Source organism: Lutjanus erythropterus, chromosome 1 (assembly GCF_056507025.1).
Source record: "Lutjanus erythropterus isolate fLutEry1 chromosome 1, fLutEry1.hap2, whole genome shotgun sequence".
Classification (NCBI taxonomy): domain Eukaryota; kingdom Metazoa; phylum Chordata; class Actinopteri; order Lutjaniformes; family Lutjanidae; genus Lutjanus; species Lutjanus erythropterus.
The window spans coordinates 11288303-11309025 of NC_139317.1; the positions used below are offsets into that span (position 1 = coordinate 11288303).

The 20723-nt window shown below is 38.7% G+C and overlaps 1 protein-coding gene across 1 annotated transcript in view; it reads right to left on the bottom strand.

Annotated features, from left to right (window-relative positions):
• The window catches only part of adamts7 (a disintegrin-like and metallopeptidase (reprolysin type) with thrombospondin type 1 motif, 7), a 141218-nt gene that overhangs the window by 13867 nt on the left and 106628 nt on the right, over positions 1–20723 (bottom strand). Inside the window, exons 22-23 of the mRNA XM_084742036.1 lie at positions 18767–18913; positions 14413–14575 (exon numbers count right to left, since the gene is read on the bottom strand). Of these exons, the coding sequence (XP_084598162.1) occupies positions 14413–14575; positions 18767–18913 (310 nt within the window). The remainder of the gene's footprint in view (positions 1–14412; positions 14576–18766; positions 18914–20723) is intronic.

The following is a 20723-nucleotide window of genomic DNA, read 5'->3' on the forward strand; positions in this document are numbered from 1 at the left end:
CTGGAAAGAGACACAGAAGTATCTGCTTAATCCTCAGCACTCCAGTTTGTTTTATTTTTTATTTATTCAACTAATCTACTGTATGTAATTTTAATATTATGAAATGGTACTACTATTTAATCTCCCTATAAAACAATGTGTTTTATAATGATAAATCTATCTTGTATTTTCTGTAACAGCCAAACAATGTTAGTTAGTACTGAAGTCAATGATCACTAATAGCTAAAAAGCAAAGCTCTCACTCTCACTTGGTGTGAGATTTCAGATGGATTCTTCTGGATATTATGGATGTTTTTCTTCAGTGCTGCTCTGAGAGAGGCACATTACACCATACTGTTGAATAGAAATCTGTCATGTGCTGCCACCTCTGCCAGCATTTTGTCCAGAAGCGTGTTGAATAAAGTATGAATCCAGCGTTCTGGCATGATTTGGTTGCACATTGTTGCACGTTGTTGAATGAAATGTCAAATGTTGCAGCAAATTGCTTGTTGAACCCATAACAACCCTCCTGATTTTCCCAGAAGACTCTTGTTTTTCATTGCTCTTTCTTGGTTTCTTCCCAGGGTCACAATTCTCCCGTATTTGTGACAAAACTTCACACCTCTTTTCCTTTTCATTATCACAACCTGTGTCCGGCATTGTACAGCACGTGTAAGCTCATGTTGTCCAGATGGACGTGACTACATGTCTACAGCTACTTGTTCTGGAAAGAAAAACTAAGTAAAGTTTTAATAAAGAAGAGGAAGCATGGACAAAAAAATTAATGACTGACAGAAAACTGATGATTAGTTTATGCCAGAGATTCATGCAAGTTATGGCCAGACAGGCATATTATTCTATATTTTTCCTGAGAATTACAAGTAGAAATAAAGGATTTAACATATAAAATGCTGTTGTAGTGTACTTATTATTCCACAATGTTCTGTGGGAAGCGCACACCTCCCTATTTTTGAGGTCTCATGGTTGGTAGATATGACAATTCACACAGCACACAATTAGCATCTTCACTGTTCAGTCTTTAAGAGTATTTCCACGCAAAGCTGGATGACAGAGATCATGTTTGAGTCTAATTCAGATGGTAAAGCCCACAGTTTATTGTACTGATTGCATTAACAGCTATGACACAATCCCACAGGGTCAGAAGTGATTTAATTCCTGACACTTTGTGTGTATTAAGTACAATTAGTTTTCAATGTATTCTACCGGCATATACACACACCAGTTGCATATGTTAAAGAAATAAACTGTTGGCCTACGTGCTTTCTAAATATATTCCAATATTTTATATATGCTGTTATATTTCTTGGAACAGAAAACAGTTTGAATGGTTATTCCAAGGAATCGCATTTTCCGGGAATAAGAATAAGGAGAGAAAGTGCCTCAGCACTCGGCCTCATATTCCACGTGTCACAAGGTTCACAGGTGCATTGAGCGACATACAATTGTCTTTTCTGAGAGCTATACTGTATGTATCTATAGAGAGAGAGGACGAACAAATTAGCTGTGTAAGTGCTCTCAGAGGAGGAAAACAATGAAGACAAGGTCAAATCTAAGTGTGAGATAATCCTTCACTTAAAGCCGTAATGTTTCCTGCATGAGATTAGCAGGTCACATAGCTGCAAAACTTTGCATTTGAATGCAGGCTTTTACACTCTTATTTTGTTGTCTGAATAACAACTTTGTTTAAAATACGTGTACAGCCTTGGCTAATATATTACTTTTTCTGTTCCTGAGAATGTGTAAATGCCCTCCAGTGTTTTTACGTTTTACTTCTGTGAGTTATTATCAAGGTATCAAGGCAATTTATTATCATTATTATCATCATTTATAGTTAAATTAGCTACAGCAGGTTAAAGTAAGTCACACACTCTACACACACAAAATGCATTCACTGGCCTCTTTATTAGGTACACCCATTCAACAGCTTGTTAATGCTAATATCTAATCAGCCAATCACATGGCAGGAACTCAATGCATTTACACATGTAGACATGATAAAGACGACCTGCTGAAGTTCAAACCGAGTATCAGAATGGGAATGAGATGGTAGGGTGCTAATTTGGCATAAATAACATGAAAGCATGGATCCATCCTGCCTTGTATCAACGGTTCAGGCTGCTGGTGGTCTAATGGTGTGGGGGATATTTTCTTTGCACACTCTGGGCCACTTAGTACCAACTGAGCGTCATTCAAACACCACAGTCTACCTGAGTATTGTTGCTGACCATGTCCATCCCTTTAAAACCACAGTGCACCCATCTTCTGATGGATACTCCCAGCAGGATAACGCACCATGTCACAAAGCTCAAATCATCTCAAACTGGTTTCTTGAACATGACAATGAGTTCACTGTACTCCACTGGCCTCAGCAGCCACCAGATCTGAATCCAACAGAGCAGTGTTTCCTAACCCTGGTCCTCAGGGACCCCTGCCCTGCATGTTTTAGTCGTTTCCCTGCTCCAACACACCTGATTCAAATGATCAGCTCGTCATCAAGCCTCTGCAGAAGCCTCATCATTTGAATCAGGTGTGTTGGAGCAGCACATGCAAGGCAGGCGTCCCTGAGGACCAGAAACACTGCAATAGAGCACCTTTGGGAAGCGGTGGAACGGGAGATTTGCATCATGGATGTGCAGCCGACAAATCTGCAGCAACTGTTAGATGCCATCATGTCAATATGGACCAAAATCACTGAGCAATGTTTCCAGCACCTTGACACCAAGAATTAAAACAGTTATGAAGGCAAAACGGGGTCCAACACGGTACTAGCAGGGTATTATAATTATATTATATTCAAAGAAAGAAAGGCAAAAATCTCTATGAGAGGAAAAAAATATATTTTTGATCCCTTTAAAAGCACCCAGTAATTTCAAATGGAAAAAATCAAAAGTTGGAATAATACAGGTTTAACATTAACTGTTTACGCTTAAATGGTTTTCATTTGACAAAGGAAATAAGTTACATAGAGTTTCTATGTTGTTTCTATCAAATCAAATGAGATGCACACATGAATGTCTCTTTAGACTCAGGCACAAGATCATTCAGCACTACAGAACTCACCATCTGGCTATTCTGACGTGTTTATAATCTGATCTTTACTTCAGAACACCTAATGTGCACCACATTCAAAAGCTTTGATGAGACACAGTCATTGATTTCACTGGCTTTTGACTAAATTGCATAATTTTATTTTAATGGATCAGATTGTGTGGAGGAGATAAAAAAGAAAAAAACTGAGTCACACATTCATGACAAAAAACTTCACTGCACCATCCGTCTAACACAGAACAGGTATTATCTTTGATAAATGTGGGAGGTGACACATTTGGGGTTTTTATTATAGTTTGACGTCAACATTTTATATCAAGCAAAAAAAAAAAAAAAACCAAACTGCTGATTTCTGAATGATGAAGATGTCTTTCGTGAGGTGAAAAGATGAAGAATGAGAAGGGCTGAGCAGTATATCAACATTTTATGGATACTGTGATATGAGACTAGACATCATCTAAGATTTTGGATAAAGCTGTGTTGTGTTGTGGCATAAGTGTTGTGTATTTTCTGGTTGCGTTACAGTGATGTGATGTATTTTTCTGAACTTAACAGACTGTTCTAGCTGTTCTAGTATTTATGAAAACTGGTCACCATTCACTTAAATTGTTTGGGAGATTCTGCAACGCTGTTTTCCTGTGAAACTCCAGCAGTGTTCTGTGCACTAAAAATCAAAACCTTAACTTCAATCGGCATGAGGGTGAGGGTAAGAGTAAGTAAGTAAGAGTTTAATCCATTCACCACACGCGTGCTCTTGTGTTTCATGTTTTTGAGAGAGAAAAAAAGACGCCACCGCCCAGACTTGTGAAACGCTGAGAATCTCTCTCCTCAAAGCCTCCTGCACACTGCGTCTCCATGTGGAAAAATGAAAAGCTTGACAGCACTAGTTACGGTTGCTAAGCTATGTTTGGGGGGGCGGGGTTTAGCAAAGGGTCAATTGATTTTGTCCATATCGCAGCCCTACTGTTGTGTCATTTAATCTATAGCAATACATCATATTCCTTAAGATCATCATATCATTTGCACTATTTATTGATTTTAGTGAAAACATCCATATTGAAATATACATCTGTCACAGTTAAGCCTAAAAATTCATTGCTGCCGTTCACCAAAACCCCTTACAACCCTTACCCTTAACTAAATTTTGCCTTTTGAATTCAGTCTGCAGTTTCCTTAGCCAACGTGATTTCTTAATGAACACGTGAATTTATAACATGACATGCACACACACGTCATTTCAAACATGTCACATGTGAAAACATTATTGCACTAATGCTCTGTTTGAAAGGCTGACCACACATGCTACTGTCCCAAAATTTCCTCCAACACCACGAGGAGAAAAGAGAACATATATGCAACCGTCTTAGTGTCTCATTGAAACGTGAGACATGAACAAATTCTGAACTGAGATGGAGAGTCACACACTGCTTTAACATGACCAGCTGTTTGCTGTCATGTTATCATTCGCCTCAGATATTTACAATAACAGTTTTGCACCTCTATGCCTTCAAAATGTCAGCAAAGCCGCCGTTCAGGCTCTTTACAGGCTGCCCTCCGAGGAACGCTGTGATTTCACATCCGATATAAAGCAGAAATGCCACTGAACTGCAGCGGCCGACATGAGAAAATGTATTTTAAAAAAGTGCAAACGATGTTTGCTTCATTACAGGAAATATGAAAGGAGTGATGAATATTTTTGGAGATTATTGTCACTCATTTTTTATTTATTTGATAAGAGGGAGGAAAAGTAAACTGAAAAAACGAACAACAACAAAAGCAGTTATAACCTGCTGTTCTCTGCAGACAACCTTCACACAGTAACATCTACTGGAGCAAAAATACACCTCCAGCGCCAAAATGGTTGCATTTTCTAGACACAAACACATCGAAGTCCGATATAAACTTTGATCCACTGAAGGTATAAAAGTTTTGATTGACAGTGTAACAGAATCTAACTTAAAACAGAAGATAGAAATGTCAAACCATGAATGTGTTTCAAACAAACAAAAAAGGTCGCAGCCTATAATTTTCTCGCTGTGAATAGCTGCTTTGATGGAAAATGTCTTCTTCAACTCTATCAAAGTTTGAAAAAAAGAGTCCTAGCTCGTCTTCTGCGTGCCTGGTTAACAAAGAGGACCTTTGAGGCTTCTGTAGTCAGCCTTTCCACTGGTCTTGTGACGAGGCATCATTAGAGGAAGAAGAACTGGTGGATTCACAGTGTTATCAGTGCTGCCGTTGACTGAAGTACAGTACGGCAAAGTGCTTCATACAGTCAGAAAAACTGGTGGTTTTTCCTCTGTGCGTTGTTTTTGTAATTTATTTCATTATGAATGTTTAGCGCCCTGTGGGGTTTGAATGCTTGGTCATACCTGCTGTCATGCAGCTCGTTGGTGTATTGAGGCGCATGATGTATAAAATATGGATTAGGGATTCATATTTCTCCTGAAAATGAGACTTTTTCTATCCGGGGAAAGGAAGCCAATTTTCCCAGGAATCCTTCAGCTAAGCCCTGCTCATCTCAAGCAACACTAAATCCTGCAAGAAGAATTACGCATGTATGTGTTCCTTACCAGAGCTTTTTTGTGCGTTATTTTGATCATTATTAAGGCAGAAGAACACAGTTTATGTCCATCAACATTAGAATTAATAAAAGCTTTGCATCCAACTTGAGCTTCGTTATATCTGCTGCTCGACTGCGACTGCCAGAATTATGAAATATTTAGTTAACTGTCTTTGATTTGTCTTCTGAGGATAACAACCTCATGAAAGTGATATTTTACAAACCTTCATTATATAAACTAATGAAATTCATTAAATCGAGTCACTTGGTGTTTTCTAAACTGTTTTCTATTAAATTAAGTATTCTACGGATGCTCTGCTGGTGCGAATCGAGGCTGCGAGTGCGAGCTACCTGCAAAAGATGAATTCAGCGAGCAAACAGTATCAACTATGGTACTGGCAAAATCACAAGAGGTCAGCCTGCAACAGAGTGAGTCTGATGGGCCAGAAGGTGTTACGTACCACCTACAACAGAGGCAGAATCCCACAAGGTCAGACTCAGACTGTGCATGTGTGTTTTAATCATAGCGCTTTGTGTTAATTAATAATTAATTAATGTTTTGTGTTTGACCGGTGCATAGCACACACACACGCACACACATATCCGCTGCATGTTTGATTACAGTAAACTGTCAGTCTACGTCTTTGTGAATATATTTTAATATGTCTAAAAAAGATAAAAAAATAAAACATTTTTGTTTCCTGTCACTATATTTCCGATGAGACGGGAAAAGGTCTTGATTAGATTTGTTGCTGTTTCCCGGGATTAAACCCTGTTATGGACGAAGTTCTCATTGTTCAAACATTCTGACCTGACGAAGATCCAGGCGGGACTGAAACACTGTCATTATTAAACTTTTGTGGTGGTAAGTGTGCAGGTCTTTAAAGCTGGAACCATAGTAGCACTGAAATAATTACACCACTGTTCAAAAGTTTGTCACCGGTTATAATTATGTTTTTCTTCTTTCATTCAACGCTGTCTATTTTAATGTAGAAAAAAACAACACGCACACACAGAAAACACATTTTTCCCCCCAAATACCCAAATTTCAGAAAAGCGGCAAGTGAAGATTATTACTGAATCACAACACTGCTTGTAATTGGACTCTAAACATTTTGGGAATATATTATTCTTTGGGCTCTCTGCTGTCTACTCTGTGGTTATATTGAATAAGTTCAAACTGTGATTCGTCAGTCTATGATCCCCTCATCCAATTCCAGTAGTGATAATCCCAGACTAACCTTCTATTTCAGGCCCGAGCACCGACCTCAGTACGAAGACTCTCTTGATGTTGTGATGCATGATATATTTTTCAGCAATGGCTTGACAACGCCCTTTAAACAGCAGCCCCCGAAAATGCACAAAAATCGGTACACACATGTATCAGCCCAGACGTGCAAAAAAGTCTCTTGGACCCATCACCAACAGGAAGTCAGCCATTTTGAATTTTGTGGTCAATTCTCCAAGTCTGTTAAATAACTGAGATTTCTTTCTGTCTTCAGGGGCAGTATTTTTCACCCCAAGAAAAACAATCCAACTTAAAAAGCTACCTGGAATAATTAATAATTATAATAACATCTTGAGATTTAATTTTGTCTTTCTCCTGCCGTCACCATTACTGCTTTTTGTTTGAATGCTTGTGCTTGTTAGTGCACCTGGGCGTATTTCCACTTTTACATCAGTCCATTTGAGAGGAGCTACTGTGATTGGTTTCCCTCTGTGAGGAACACAGCATGTGACCAATTGCATTTTAGAAAAGAAAAAACACCAACAGCTGACTTCAAAGCTGTGCTCAGTCAAAAAATAACAACAACCTTCCTAGAAATGTAGTGGAGTCAAAAGTACAATATTTGCCTTTGAAATGTAGTGGAGTGAAAGTCATAAGTTTCCAAAAAAAACAAATACTCAAGTAAATGTACTTCATTACTGTCTACCACTGGTTGTGAGCAGTTTTTAGAGCAGCCATGAGAGACTTGGCTTTGTTGCAAAAGTTCACCACTTTTGAGGGATCAATAGGAAAAATGTATATATTCTATATTCTGTATTAAGAATACATTAATGTTGTTATAAGATGTTTTTTTACTGCCTAATATCGGTATCAGTGTCGGCCCATAAAATCCAATACCAGTCAGCTCATAATATTTGATTAAAGAAGGATTTTCAGATGTAAGACAAGAAAAATAAATAAATACAAATAAGAAAAAATACTCTGAACACGTCCATCCCTCCCTGCCTGCAGTTCTGCTTAGTATGTAGTATCTGACAATAAATACTGAAATAGAAAATAATCAAAACAAAAGGTGAAAAGTAATAATGGTCAGTATGGGCTGTTTCTCTGGAAGCAGGCGACGGACAGACATCTTTATTAAACTGTGGCTCTATTCCTCAGAGAGAACCTAATTTCTTTCGAGGTGAAAGTTGTCGGCCATTTTCTTAAGCCGCAGCTTCTATGTAAGAAAAGAAAATCCTACACGCTGCTCTTACTCAGCATTATCTATTTAAGATCGGTGTTGTGCAAACTGTTAGAAACCTCTTGTCAAAGCTCCAGAGGGACTGAAATGTTGGCGTGATCGATTAATTTGTGATGCTGAACAAGAGCAGCGTGCTCTTGCTGGGGTGTTACACCAGCAAAGAACAACAAAATAAAAAGAAGCATCAGTAAAAAATAATAAATAAGGGAAACAAGCAATATAAACAAGAAGAAATATTAAAACTAAAAAGAACATGATGTCCAAATTTTTTGATTTCAGCTTCATGTGAATATTTTCTAGTGTCAAAGCTTCAAGATGTTTTCTCTTTTTTTCTGTGTTCACTGTGAAGATATGAGATATCTTTTATTGGAGTTCTCAATAATCACAACCCTTATTCATGTTGAAGGTTTTGGTAATAGCTCTAGTTTGACATTTTACTCATATATCTCCATCTACATATGCAAAAAGTCGCTGTCTAATGAACACCCCAGTGAACAGCCCAGCCCACAGCCAGCAGCAGCGGAAGTTTTAATTTTAGCCTTCGCTGTTTGCTTTAAGGTCAAACCTTTTCTTTTGTGTAAATCACCTTTTCAGGTGCCTTATAATCAAAGTGGTCACTGGACACGTGGGTCCATCTTCTTTTCTAATATCGCAGTTTAATTTAAATCAGTGGATTTGATGGATTGGACGGGAGGAAGTAAGAAAATCACCGGTCTAAGGTTTAGTCAAAATAAACACTGAAATGAAAGATGTGCACTCGACGACTGAGGTACAATAAAGTGAAAGTTTTGGGCAGGGTCTCCTCCTCAGCATGTAAAAACAAACCGGAGATGAACCACCCACAGGTGATCCCCAACTAACATCCACACACACACACAAGGTTTGACACAACATGTCATCATCATCATCATCGTGTTGGTGACACAGCTGGCCCAGTATACAACAGACGCAGTCAGGAGGAGTCAAAATATACAACAGCAATCCACAAACAATCAAAGAGTCTCCAGCCTCGCTGGCAGCTCTGTGAGGGTGAACGTCAACACAACACGCCTTTGAGTTAAATACCAACGTCAGCCAGTGACTATACTGACATGCTGATGTTAGCAGCTTTACTGTTTACCATGTTCACTGTTTAGCATGTTAGCATGCTAACATTTCCTAATTGGCACTAAACACAAAGTACAGGTAAGGCTGGTATGAATGCTGTTTTCCAGGGATTTGTCCAGAATCCAAAGAAGTGGACAAATTAAAGCTTTGGGCTGATGGTGGTATCAGAGGAAAAGCTGCTAAAAGAGCTTACCATTCATTATAAATCATCCTGAGGGAGACATGAATGTCTGACAGTACCGCCAAGAGTTGTTAAAGATAACATGTGAAGCAACTGACAATGTGTGAACAGACTGTAATGCAACATAAAACTGAGACCTGCACTGACTTTCTCTGTTGCCTACACTGTAACAGCCTGACAACTGATTTCTATATTAAAGACTTAGCCTTTTCCAGGTCAACGCAAAGCATTTGACATTTATGCATGCTTCACCTCTCTTCACCTCCCTAACAACAGAGGTGTGCAACACTGCAGGACTCAATAATAAGGATGGCCCTCTTGCCAGGGGCAAGCAAAATTCCATGTCTGGCTAGTAAATCTATATACAATTTGTACAGGGGTTAGTAAAAACTGACTCTGGGCATGTAGATTTCTGACCAAGTTGGGCAAGTGAAAAAAAAGCATTAATATTGAACTCTGAACACAAGCTAATGTAGCTTAGACATGGAGTCTGCTTATGTCAACAAACGACTGGCATCTTCTACAGCAGAAGCCTAAGTTTACGAACCTCATTCCCAGGATGCACTAGTGTCGATAATAACTTTCTCAAAATTCCACATTGTACCTTTAAGATATTCAACTCAAACAAAAGCAGAAGTATGAACCTCATGGCAGCGCCAGAGGAAAAGTCAGCAGGAGTTAACTTCTGGAGACCATGAATGTCTGGACAAAGGTTCATGCTGACCCGTCTGATGGACGGATGATGAGATTTCCAATCTGGCCTGAAGTGGCGAACCACTCGTACATTTAACCAAAAGACAGATTAACATTGCCACCAACTAAGCCATACTGCTAGCATTGCTAACAAACAGGATTACACAAAGCTCCCAGGAACAGAACTGCACTGTGCAAAGATTTTGGGACTCTAGTTTTTGCTTTACACATAATTTGTTATGAGTTCAAGTGTTGATTTGTTGGCAGACGCTCCAAAAATACATATTTTTTTTATCACCTTATTGGTTCCTCGGGTGCTAATACTGATGATATCCTTGAACAGTGTGCCTGCAGTGATGCGCGACATTATTCATGCCTGTATCACAAGTCAAACTTTGTGACTGAAAACTGAAGGAGAACGGTTTTAAGAATTGACTGAATCTGTTTCAACTGAGGGACTTTTGCAGATGTTTCTGCACAGTAGAGAAAAAGAACAGGTCACAACCTGGACTACAACAACCTCGAAGCCTGTGGCATCAGCAGTATAAAATACTGTTTCTCTGAATCTAATATAAATGTGCATAATCGTCTAACACAACCTTTGGGTCCATGAGTTCTAGTTAAATCATACAATTTTAGATTAAAGTACAGCACCTGCTGGTGTATTAATTCTCCACATCCTCTCAACTTTAATAATGCTCTCAAATATAAGCCAGAATACCAGCAGGCATAAAATAAATTATTTTTCAAGTCAAATCAGGACTTTTCTGGGGGTGTATTTTCCACTTGAAGGTCTATGTGTTTGGTGAAGTGAGGATTATGCCTCAGTTACTTTGTAAGCCGGTGACTCACGAAACCAAGCTGAAGTCTAAAGGGAGAATAAAGTCCCTAAAAGATCAGAAAAATCACAAAGGCTCAGTTTATTTTTAGTATTATTTAAAACTTCTGTAACTTATGTTTATCCCTTATCTGCTACAAAACAGATGATAACAAAACAGATCGTGTTTGATTTAAAAGAGAGGCTATAATTTATTTTCTTATTTTAATTAGGAGATGCTTTTTAGTTATTTTTACTTTTTCGTGACTCAGTTTTTAAACTGAAAACTGATAAGAACAGATGGAGCACAAACTTTTAAATTATTCCCATGTTAAAGATGTTGATACATAACAAAAGAGGCTGTTCAGAGATCTACATGATGCAAAAAATGTGAAAAAAAGATTTGCATGTTTATACCTTATGCTGTATGTTGCTTGTGTAGGTGTGCATACAATCAGCTGGTTATTCTCAGGAATTTTCTCTTTACTGTACTTCTTTTTTTCCTTCAAATTTGTGATCTTTTTTGCTAAAACCAGACAACACTTCATGAGCCAACACTGAATCTCAAACTTTCTGGGTTTTCTCTGATTCATCTGTCATTATATCTCAAATAAACCAGATCCATCTTTCCTGACATCAGACTGAGTTTCAAACTTGTTACACTCCATTTCAATCGGAGAATCAACTGAGTGGAGTGGGCGTCCTCGCAGGTCTGATCCCGGGCAAAAATCCATCTGTCCATTCGTATCTCTCCTACACCGGTTCATCTGGTTCGAGGTAGCTGATCGGCGTGGTTTAGGGTTAGGATTTTGGGAGAAAACTGGAGCAAACACTGGAGGAACTTGAATAAACCTTGCTGTGAGGCAGCACTGCTAACAAAAGGGTTACTGTGTCGCTCTTTATATAATCCAAAAATTGATTCTGAGATTCAAACACACATTTAACCATGACAGCTTTTTAACCCTTAAATGAGCAAGTATGTACAAATATTTTTGGAAAATTAAAATGAATTGCTGTTTTCTTTTGTATGTATTAAGGCTAAAATAACTAAATTTCATGATTTTTTTTTATTTAAACTCTGAATCTCCTGAGAAACACTGCCCATTTAGGGTATAGCTTCAGCATTTCCCCCCCTTTTTTAAATAATTAATGTGCCAACTTTTAATATATTTTTATAACCAATTAATTAGCTACTTTCCTTCATGTTTCGCACACAAAGTTTTAAAAAGAGAAAAAAAAGTGATACATGTTTTGAACGGTGGAAACAAATCTAAACTTTAAGTAAACAATAAACTATTATCATATATAATCAAAACATCTTCCTGTTTTTATACTACCATCTGTCTGTGATGCCACTTCACGAGGAATATCCTTTTGTCAACAGAAGCTCACTGAACAGGCAAATGTTGTGAGCGTTTTGATCAGTCACAAGGCATAAATATGCACAGACTGGTAATCTATAAAAACACATAAAATCATCCTAAAATATAGTAAACCTGAAACAAATTATCTACATACGCTGTCATTTTGGATTTTGATATAAATGATGAACATATTTTTAAATGTTGGCATGAAGTCACATGACCTGAGTACTTGAGCCATCCCTCCTTCTGAGTTTCTCATGATGCAAAGTTCACCCACTTAGCACTCTTCCTCCCACGGCCTGTCAAATGACTCTATCCCCCAGGATACAGAAACCATTTATTTCCGCTAGTTTTTTCATATGCTGTATGTTAGAAATGTAAAGCCATGTGGCTGCAGGCAATTTAAAAGATATTGAAGGACTTTAGAAGGATCAGAGGGAATCATTTTTCTATTTACAACCATAGAAATTGTTGATTTCTCACAGACGCTGTCACGTGGTTTCTCAACACCAACTACATCCTCAAGAAGACACAGACCATATTTGATGAGACATCTCAAGAAGTTTGGTATGAATACCAAAACTCTTCTGAACTTTGATCACAGTACCACAGAGAGTGTATTAACAGGCTGTATCACAGTTTGGTTTGGTAACCTGACTGTTCAAGGCTGCAGACGGCTTCAACAGACAGTAAAGACAAAAGCAAAAATCTTTGGCAAAGAGCAGCGTTGAGTATGAACACGCTAAAAGAACGTCGTTCATTGAACATGTGCATGTTTTTGGTGAACTGGACAAATCAGTTTACAACTAATGAACATGAATGTGAGCATCATTCACTCCTGAGAGATCCAATGAAGCTGGTAAAGAAACTTTTTAACAAAGAAACTGGTTAAAAAAAAAGTGTGAAACAGACTCACAGCAGAGAGAAAGCGAGAGCATGCAAAACATACTGCATGGACAAAAGTTTTGACATGATATAAAAACTTTCTTTGTTCAAGCAGCATGAAGGATGTGACCTGGGCGACACTGCAGACTGGTATCTCTGTTACAGTTATTCTAAATACATCCATGGTTACAGTGAGAAACAGACAGACATGCCTTCATTATGGTGCATTCAATTTAAGCTGGAAAGTCAGAATTTCGGAGTTTCCAGTTGGAAATTTCAACAGCCTGTTGGTATTCGCTGTCTGTTTGCTGTCTGCTGTGTGAACTTGCACAACACTGGCAAAGAACTACCACAACATCACAGCATTTACACCACTGGCTGCAAAAGGGAATCCCAAAACATCGTCAAGGACACCAGCAACACTGCTTCTGTTCTCGCTCCTTCAATCTAAAAAAACACTATCAGAGCATCAAATCACACACGAACCAGTTTCTCTCCACAGGCAGTCAGGCCGCTGAACAGCTGACACACCATACGCACCTCTCAGTGTTGTATTATTGTGTGTTGCACATTGCGTATCCACGTATAAAAACTCTGTGTGCACACAGGCTTGTTTATGTAGGTCTGCAGTGTGTGTCATTTGTGTTAAGGCAGCAAGAGCCAGAACACAAGAATGTAATTGTATTCAAATACACATGACAATACAGCTGAACCTGAACTTGGAATGTTTGGAATGTCCCGTCCCCGTAACACCGAACAAAAATCACAATATAGAGATAAAATCTCCTGCATGAAATCTGTGAATTGAGCTTTAGCTGCAGCGTGCAGACAAACTGTCAGTTGTTGCCCAGAATATGTGACGACAAGGTGACGTTGGTGTGTGTCTTGAGTAAAAATAACTTGTTGTTCTTTTGGCAGTCTGGACTTTGTGTGTGTGTGTGTTGGCAAGTTCAGAGAAAGCAGCGACTGATACTGCCAGCAGCAAAATACAAATCTGTCCAGCTTCACAACGGGAATGCTTTTAACTTAACCCTGAGCTGGAGGCACACTGTGCTCAAGTGCTCCCTGCGATCATGATGATCACATTTATACTAAAATGCTCAGTTATCAGAGCACAAGGCTTCAGTCTTCAGTCTATTATTTCTATAAAAATGGAGGATTAGATCAGTAATGCTGTTAAACCTTAAAACAAAAGTCTCACTCAAACTAAATAACTATGTTGCATAAATCTTCTAAAAGTCTATTCAAGCAGCAGTGATGGATTGTTTGCATCTTGATTTACTCACCAGTGGGGGCGCTCTCGCAGTCCTGTAAATTACACTTCTGGAGGCTCTCGGGCTGCGTCTCATGGTCGCACTGATCTTGATCCACTTCTTCATTTGTCTCAGCCTTCGTGTTCACACATTTGATGAGGCGACGCTGCACGCCGCCACCACAGGAAGCTGAACACTGCAGAAAATATGAAAAACACAATTTAATGGATGGTACTTTTTGCTGAAAAAATGTCTTTTATGTCACAAAAACATAGCTTTAGACATTTATTTGGCAACCATGTTATGATATTTGCAATATGAGCAGTGTTGTCAGGCCATCTTCTCTTCTCCAGTTCAATTATAATTGAGACTGACAGGGCGCCGGGTTCATAGATTCATCATGCGGTGACCGATAACTGGTGGCCAGAAACAAATGTCACCTCAGTTTGTTATAACAGGGCTGAAAACTTCAGTATGGATTTGCGGAGCACAGTGGGTCTCAAACTTTTTTCAGTAATGTACCCCTTCTGAAATATATTTTCAGCAGAGAAACCTACTCCCTGAGCAAAGCAAAACATCTTTGGTAGAAAAATAAACAGCGCTGCACAATCAGTGTCAGCTCCTTGAGATAAATCCCATCAAATCATATTCTTCCTGATAGAAATGGTATTTTGTTGGCTGTATTTTTGCTTCCTTTATCACTGCCTTTTCGGTTCTTTCAGCTGTGTTACTGCTACGTTTCAACTACAAATCCATTTCCTTGATTTTCATCATTCAGTACCAGAACTGGCTCCCCTGTGTCCTCCGGTGACTATTAACTCCTTTGAGAAACACGAGCCTAATATATGCAATTTATCAAAGAGCTGAGGGACATTTTGAGAACTGAATGTTTTATTTTTCATCTTGCAGTTGTATTGAGTTTAGTTCAGAAACAGGAAATTACTTCTACAGGAAGGCAGCATAAAAAAAACACAGATATAAACAGCAACATACATAAATACAGCAAAGACACACTAAGATAGCTGAGGACAACAAAAGCGCTGTACTATGTATGCAATTCAGAGCAACAAAGGCTGCAATATGAAGAAAAAAGAGAAGAGAAATTAAGTGCTAAGCTTTGCAGGAAACCAAGAGGTAATATATCCAACAGTTGTTGAGACAGAAAGCAGAAAACATGAACCTGTTGATTTTCTTTTATGAAAACTAAAAATAGAGCTATTTATTGAGACTATGATTGGGCTAATTTCTGTCAGTCCCATGTGGAATGACTGGATATCATTCTAGATATCTGGACACATTTTGACAGACTTCAAGCAGAAAGGAGACAGTTGGCAGCAACTTTAAAAACTAATCTCAGTTTAGTAAATCCAGGTTCAGTGATGTAAACAGAAATTAAATAAAGTTTAATCAATATGGAGATGCTTGCTCACCCAAATTTAAACAAATAAACACATACAAACTAAATCTGAGTGCAGCTGGGATCTAGTAAATATAAAAGAGGACTGGAACTGTGCACTTTTTCTCTGTATTGTTTAACAAAACATTAAATGGTTTACTAGCTAGCTAAAAGGTTAACTAAAAATTACACAGTTTGCTAGCTAGCTAAAAAAAAGTTTTGCTGTTTGCTAGCTGGCTAAAACTATTTTTTTAATGTTATATGGTTTGCTACCTGGCTAAAAATGTTGGTACATTGTTGTTTTGTTTGCTAGCTACCTGAAAAGTTTTTTTTAAGTAGTATTGTTCGCTAGCTAGCTAACATTACATTATTTGATGGCTAGCTTAAAAGTCGGCAAGCCTAGTCAGCCTACTTATGATGGCTCAACAGAGAACCAAAAATCCATTTGAAAAGTTAGACCCTTGTCAGTTTAAAGTTAAAAACAGATCATATTTTAAATCTTAGTATTAGTGCAACAGAATTCAGTTTAATGTAGGTTTAAAGCAAAAACTAAACTGAGGTTAAAAGAGAGGTTTTAAGTCAATCTTTCTTAATTTTAATCAACTTTGAAATTTTGCAACATAATTTTAAGTTAAACCATGATTTAATCAGGTTTAAAAATTAATCCTTATTCGTGCAACCTAGCCTTAGACTCTAGAGGGGTGTTTTGCTTGTCTTTGTGGACTGGACTCGTGAGTAAGAAACAACGAGAAGAACTGAAATTTAGATAACAGTCATAATTCCCAGTGTGGGTCAGGTTATTATGAGACTACTGCCTGCAGCTGTTTGATTGCGCACAAACCGCACTGATCACAAGTGACGATGTTGGGAAACAGAAATGCAGCCCGTCAGTCTGTGCAGTTTTAAACACTGCTGCCACTAACTCGATGTGACAAAGGTAAAAGTAGGTCAGGATGTTTAGGATTTCATCCACCAGGCCAATCAATAAGAAAAGTCAATACCAATTCTTGACACAAAAGGTGAATATTGAAGTGTGGCACCAAAACTGGAGACGCTCCTTCACCTGACACACATACAGAGGAAATTAATTTATGTTCTGTTGCCTTTCTGAGTCTGGAAAAAAGACGTCAAAGGTAAACTGCCACACAGTTTGTTTATCCAGTGTTCTCCCTGTGGTTATTCTACATCCATCAATACTTTTCTCTTCATGTCTCTGGTCACTAACAAATCCTTTGTTCAGTTTCTCATCAGCCTCCCTGTCAAAATACAGCTGATACACTCTCAGAAATAAGGGCATTCTAGATAAAACCCTTGGCATATGAAAAGGTTCTCGGTAGAACCCCCTGGGTGGGTTCTAGATAAAAACCCTTGGAATATAAAAAGGTTCTTAGTAGAACCCCTGGGTGGGTTCTAGATAAAACCCTTGGAATATTAAAAGGTCCTTTGTAGAATCCGCAGGGTGGGTTCTACATAATATCCTTGGAATGTAACAAGGTTCTCGGCAGAACCCCCAGGATGGGTTCTAGATAAAACCCATGGAACATAAAAAGGTTTTTCATAGAACCCCTGGGTGGGTTCTAGATAAAACCCTTGGAATATTAAAAGGTCCTTTGTAGAATCCGCAGGGTGGGTTCTACATAATATCCTTGGAATGTAACAAGGTTCTCGGCAGAACCCCCAGGGTGGGTTCTAGATAAAACCCATGGAACATAAAAAGGTTCTTAGTAGAACCCCTGGGTGGGTTCTAGATAAAACCCTTGGAATATTAAAAGGTCCTTTGTAGAATCCGCAGGGTGGGTTCTACATAATATCCTTGGAATGTAACAAGGTTCTCGGCAGAACCCCCAGGATGGGTTCTAGATAAAACCCATGGAACATAAAAAGGTTTTTCATAGAACCCCCTGAGTGCATTCTACATAAAACCCTTGGAATATAAAAAGGTTCTGAGTAGAACCTCCTGGGTATGTTCTAGATAAGAAACCTTGGAATATAAAAAGGTTCTCAGTAGAACCCCCTGGGTGGGTCTAGATAAGAACCATTGGAAAAGAAAAAGGTTCTCAGTAGAAACCCCAGAGTGGGTTCTAGATAAGAACCCCTGGAATATAAAAAGGTTCTCAGCAGAACCCCCAGAGTGGGTTCTAGATAAAACCCTTGGGATATAAAAATGTTATTTGTTGTTGGCACCCTTAGAAGGTGTGAAGGTTCTGGACAGAACCTCCAGAGAGGGTGCAACCATTATATCATAAAACGGTTCTCTGCGGAACCTCTGATGGGGGTTCTGACTCAAATTTTTCACTGATGGTTCCAGGTAAAACCTTTTATGTTGGGTTCCAGGTAGAACTCTCTGAAAGGGTTCCAAGCGGAACCTTTATAAAAGGTTCTAAAAGGAATTAAAAAGAGTTCTCCTGTTGGGACAGGCCAAACAGCCCCTTCTGGTTCTAGCTAGAACCTTTATTTTCAGTATTGTATCCATCACAAAGCTTTCTAATGGTCTTTCAGTGAGCAGTGATGCTCCTTCCTCGTCTTCTTCCTCCCGCCTACGTCCAGTGACAGTGTGAGGTCATGAATTACCTTCACCTCCATCAGACACACCTGCTCCTCCACTCTGTCATTAAATATACATCTCTGAGCCAGAAGCTGCATTCACGCCACATCGCCCGTATTACAGTGATCAGTTCATCAGTATTATCTCATTGGCTGTTCCTGGTTAGGTCGAGGGAGGTTACGTTCTGTGGAGTGAATCATGAACTCATTACAGGATTTCATAAGTTCTCTATCAATATTTCTATTGCAGGTTTTTACAGTGTGCTGATTCTTCAATTGGTTCTCATTTTTTAAAACTCTTAATGACTCATCCCGTGACCCTGAACAGGTCTATTAGAATTTGGTTTACAACTCTTGCTGGATCAGTCTCTCTTTTCTTGAACTGTTGAACTGTTCTGTGTGTGTGTGTGTGTGTGTGTGTGTGTGTGTGTGTGTGTGTGTGTGTACCTGTCCCCAAGATCCAGTAAGCCATTGAGCACAAGGCTGGCTATTACACGATTGGATGTTGCTGGGCTGACGGTCCCTGACGCATCGATCCTCCTCTGGACAGGCGACTATACGCTGCTGCTCACCTCCTCCACACACCTCAGAGCACTGAACACACACACACACACACACACACAAACACAGAGAGAGAGAGAGAGACAGATACGGACACAGTATGTTCTAAGAGGTTTCTATTGATGTTATTAACTGTGGAGTTGGCACAATCAAAGGATCATTGTATTTCTTGAATGACTCACCATTGCACAAAAAATTGTGTTCACATCACTGCCAAAGAAACAGACTATCTAAATGCTTTGAACGTATTTTATCAGCTTCCAAAGAAGCCATTGATTTTTGGTAATTTTTCAGTCATTTCAAACATCAAGCTGCAGAGGCTTCAAATAGATAATCAATCAATTGTGATATTTAAGTCTTTTTTTGTTACAGAATTGATGCTTCTTAAGTCCCGCCCTTTTTTTGTTCTGTGCTCCAATAACAGTTGAGCAAACCTGGAACCTTGAGAAAGGACTGTCTGCGTACTGAGTATATGACATGCCGACTTTATTACATGACACACAAACTTCATTACTCAACACACTGCCCAAGATTACTTCCTGGATTAGTGTATGGTGTTTGTTCCCAAATCTTCCTAAGAAGCTTTTTTTCCCCTAAACCCACCGCAGTAGTTTTCTGTTTGTGCACCAAAACACAACAGTGTAGTTTTGTTGGTTAAATGTTCCCAAACTTCTATCATTTCGGCACTGGGGTAGTCGGCATATGCTGTAGTTCTGTGAACCTGCAGTTACACCTTCCTGTGAACCTTAGTCAACTTTCTCCTTTAGAAATTTAGCTAAAAATTTAGCAATTGAGGTAGATTAGTTAACTAGTTATCTAGAATTTGGTATCTATCAGATGTAAATAGCTAGCTAACATTTTACACAGACTAGCAACCTAGTTAGCCATTTATGTAGATTAGCTAGCTAGTTAGCTTGCATTTGGTATCTATCAGATGTAACTAGCTAGCTAACATGTGAATTAGATTAGCTAGTGTTTTGCTAATATTAGCTAACTTAAAATGTGTCTTTAGAGAGGCAAAGTCCCACCACTTCTGATGTGCCCCAAGGGACATCACTTTAGAAGAAGTATGAATAAGTAAATTGACTATTTACGTAGCACCCCACACGTAGTCAAGCCCCCCCTTAGCGCTAGGAGAGAAAAAAAAACACTCTCTTCCAAAACCTACTCAAGTACTTTTTGTTCCTAAACCTACCTAAGTAGTATTTTGTTTCTGTGCCTAAATCTAACCATGTTTTTCTGGCTAAACGTTACCAAACTGCAACCGTTAAGTGCAAGTAGCAGCAGCAGACTGCACTAACATGCTTTATTTAACAGGTACTAAGATGCTGTAGCTATTAAGTATTACACCTGCTTATCTAACAGTGTAACAACTATGGTATATTAATTAAAGTTTATTAATTAAAGATTAAATACAGATGAACTATTGTCGAACTTTATTCATGGATTTCAGATGTATTAAGACTGCACAAGAAAACTTTGAGCTCAATTTTAATGCAGTGTGAACTGATTTCAGCTCGCCTACGTTCTTACCTGACAGACGGAACAATGCAGAAGGCTTTATTTGTACAAGGATCACACCTCGCACAAGTTTACGGTATCTTGAGCTGCTATGGCGCAGGACAAATTTCAGACTCGTTCTGTCAAGCGTCTGGTCGTGAATAAATTTAAATTGCAAAGGAGGTAGGCTGTATTTTCACATCTTGAAATTTATTTAAAGCATTGTCGTCTTAGGGCATTTTAAAGTATAACTCAATCAATTTATTGGTGTGTGAAGACCAATAACCCAAAGGAAGCAAAAAGAAAAGAGCCTCTGTTTTAAATGGGGATTGTGTTGAGTCTG